The sequence below is a fragment of the Dendrobium catenatum genome, unplaced genomic scaffold (genome assembly GCF_001605985.2).
Source record: "Dendrobium catenatum unplaced genomic scaffold, ASM160598v2 fragScaff_scaffold_1324, whole genome shotgun sequence".
In the NCBI taxonomy this organism is placed as follows: domain Eukaryota; kingdom Viridiplantae; phylum Streptophyta; class Magnoliopsida; order Asparagales; family Orchidaceae; genus Dendrobium; species Dendrobium catenatum.
Window position 1 is genome coordinate 86,664 of NW_021319786.1, and position 3,427 is coordinate 90,090.

The window sequence follows — 3,427 nt, forward strand, 5'->3', positions numbered from 1 at the left end:
CCGCTTTTTATTTGTATATGCACGCAACTGTCTACACCGAGCCTTACCTCTGCATCTTGTTGGTTTGTTTTTTAATTTGGGGGTTTTACATACATTTTACTTTATTTTATGCTATTTACATATCTAACATTCAAAACATTAATATTATATGATTACCGCCCATAGAACAAATTTAGGTGTATGGAATGAAATATTAAAGGTTATAAGATTGTATGAATGATATAAATGAATTATATGAGTGATATATTTGATATTAAAGTTGTATATGAATGGTAGACATGCAATATTAATATTTTTGACGTTAGATATGTAAATAACATAAAATAAAGTGATATGTATCTAAATTTCCCTTTTAATTTTTGGGAGAATTAGAGGCATCTTGCTGCAAATTGCTTCTACATTCTGCGCTTCTTAAAAGGTCGGCACTGATTTTTTTTTTTTTTTTTTTTGACATTTTACTTGTCTTGTTCAAATTGCGAAGCAAGGAGATGACAGTAATGGTAACCGCGAAAAATTCTGACACTCTCCTACCTCTCCATACCTTTCCACCCGTCGGTCTATCTCACCTCGGTCGCTTGCAGTCGCCGCGTCAGCTCCGTGCTTATAGAAATTCTCGTCTTGCTGGTAATTGCTTCTACATGCCGCGTCAGCTCTTATCTAGAGAGCGCTTCCTTTGCGACAAGACGGTCTCAGTGCCTAAGAGGAATTTCCACAAACGCCTCGAGGGCAAGTTGAGGGTTTTCTTCCTTGATGTCAACCCTCTTTGCTACCGAGGGGCAAAACCAAGCTTGCCCTCCTTCGCCAACTGGCTCTCTCTCTTCTTTTCCGAAGTTAGCATACGCAACCCTGTAATTGCTGTAAGATCGAAGAACTTCTAGATTTTATGTTTAAAAACATTCTCAAATAGTTCAATGATTTGTTTTTCTGTTAGTTAGAGCCAATTATTTGATTTTTGGTTAATTATTTAGGTTTTGGATGGGGAAGATGGTAATGGGTACCGAAGGCAGCTGTTGCCATCGTACAAAGAACATAGGAGGAAGTTTATCCGACATTGGCAGGAGTTGCAGATAAGTTCCATTGCTAGGGTCAGCTCCAACGAGCTGCAAATCACCGATGTGCTACATAAGTGTAATGTGCCGGTAGGTGAGAAGTTTTGAAGTTTAAGCATCATGTGGTTTGGCTTTTCTCCTCTTTCAAAAAACTTGTTTTTAGTTTATTTGACAAAATATGATTTCAACAAAGCTTTTCAGAATATGATTGATTTTAGTGACATTAAGGGGTTTGTTTGGTAGCAGGATTTAGGCCGGATTTGAGACGGATTTGAAGGAAATCCAGCCAAACGGCCTAAAATGCAAAACCAAATCTCACGACAAATGAAAGCCGCTGTAGACAAAAAATTCCGCGGTTTCGTGCTAAATCCCGGATTTTCCAAATCCTATTTTTTGCCAGATTTACGAAATCTATTGGCTCGAGAGGAAGAGTCCGATCGTTAAATCCGCTTTATAGCCAAACAATCACACGAGATTTAATATGATTTATCATTAATGTTACCAAACATATTTTCAGGATTCAAGCCCCTCAGGATTTCCGAAATTTGGATTTAGAGGATTTACGAAATCCTACTTAAATCAAATCCTGCGTGCTACCAAACAACCCCTAACATTCTAAATAAGAATATAGATTTTTGTTTTATTGTTGTATAAGTATAATTGAAGTTACAGAGACTTTGAAACAAATGAAATGTTGAATAATAATTGGACCTGATGATATTTCAATAGATGTGTGAAAATGCTTAAGTGATAAATAATTTACTTGGCTTGCTAAACTTTTTAATATTAATATGGATGTTAAAAAGATGCCAGATGAGTGGAGGAGTGCTTTCGTTTCTATTTTTAATAATAAAAGTGATGCATAAAAGTGTGTGAATTATAGAAGAATTAAGTTAGGGGATGTTTGGATGCACCAATGATTTAATTTAAGTAGGATTTCGTAAATCTTCTAAATCCGGATTTACGAAATCCTAGGGGCGTTAAATCCTTAAATTTATTTGGCTACATTTAATATAAATTCTGATAAATCTTGTGTGACTATTTGACAATTCAATTCAGGATTTAAGATGATTAATAGATTTTCCATTTATTTCTACAATAATTAAAACACAATAATAGAAGTTCAAATAAAATATAACTGATATTAATCATATAATTGAAGCTATTTTAATCATCAAATAACTTAATTAATATTATAATTATTATTTAGAATATTAAATAGCTAGTATTATCTAACTTAACTAATAATATAACTTGCAGATATTAATTAGTTTAATTATTTTATTGCTATTATAATTATTAATAAGTTAACTAATTATATAATTATTATTACTAAGGATAATTATCTAATTATTATTTAAAATATTAATTATTTAGTTAGTATTTATTTATAATTTAATTTATATTAACTAAATTACTTAGATTAATTCATGACTAATTACCGTCTACGATTTGCTTCTTTCTTTCAAATTTCAATAGCTTACGCCCTATGGTTTGCTTTTCTTCTGTATTTCTTCGTTGTTGTTCTTCTTCGGCTCCTTCGTTGCTTATCGACTTCGCTTCTTTGACGATGTTCCCTTCTTGTTGGATTGGAAGTTATGAAATTTTGATTGGAAGCAACGATAGGAGCTTGCTCGCGCGTTGTGAAGGTAACTTTCTCCCTTTGGCGCGCTTCTTCGGCCAAATCCTATAAATATGTCGAATCGAAGGATTTCGTAAAACCGGCATTTTCCACGAAAAGAGGTAATTTTTCGTCAACCGCAGCTTAGATTTACCGTGAGATTTGGTTTTCCATTTTTGGCGGTTTGGCTGGATTTAGCTCAAATCCACCCCAAATCTGGCCTAAATCCTGCATCCAAACACCCCCCTTAACGTGTCATACTTTAAATTATTGGAGAGAGTAATTGAGCATAGGTTATGAATAATATTAATGTTTCTCAAAAGCAGTTTGAATTCATGCCGAGTAGGTCTATTTTGAAAGCTATACATTTATTGATAGGTTTCATGAAGAAGTATAGAGAGTGTAAGGAGAATCTATATATGATATATTGATTTAGAGAAAGCATATGAAAAAAATTCTAAGAGAAGTACTATGGAGAGTTCTAGAAAAGAAATGAGTTAATAATTCTTATATTCAAGTTATTAAGGATATATATATATATATATATAGGAGCTATTACATGGTGTATGCTTTTTGCTGATAATATAGTTCTTGTTGATAAGACTAGAGAGAGAGTTGGAGGAAAGTATGAAATATGGACGTTAACTTAGAGTCTAAAGGTTTTCGTTTGAGTATATCTAAAACTTAATACGTTGAGTGTAATAGTAAGATCTAGTTGGAGGATTGCGACTTTGGACGACCAAATCATTAAAAAGAT

The 3,427-nt window shown here is 33.1% G+C and overlaps 1 protein-coding gene across 1 annotated transcript; it reads left to right on the top strand.

Annotated features, from left to right (window-relative positions):
* The first annotated feature begins 428 nt into the window (after positions 1-428).
* LOC110114291 lies at positions 429-1,172 on the top strand. The gene is made up of 2 exons (XM_020847128.2): positions 429-857; positions 969-1,172. Exons 1-2 carry the CDS (start codon positions 489-491, stop codon positions 1,155-1,157), a joined length of 558 nt encoding a protein of 185 aa, XP_020702787.1. The 5' UTR covers positions 429-488; the 3' UTR covers positions 1,158-1,172.
* Positions 1,173-3,427: the final 2,255 nt, after the last annotated feature.

Coding starts and splice junctions, on each gene's coding strand:
- LOC110114291 (XM_020847128.2), top strand. CDS start 489: ATGACAGTAATGGTAACCGCGAAAAATTCTGACACTCTCCTACCTCTC. Junction 858..968: donor TACGCAACCCTGTAATTGCT/GTAAGATCGAAG, acceptor TTAATTATTTAG/GTTTTGGATGGGGAAGATGG.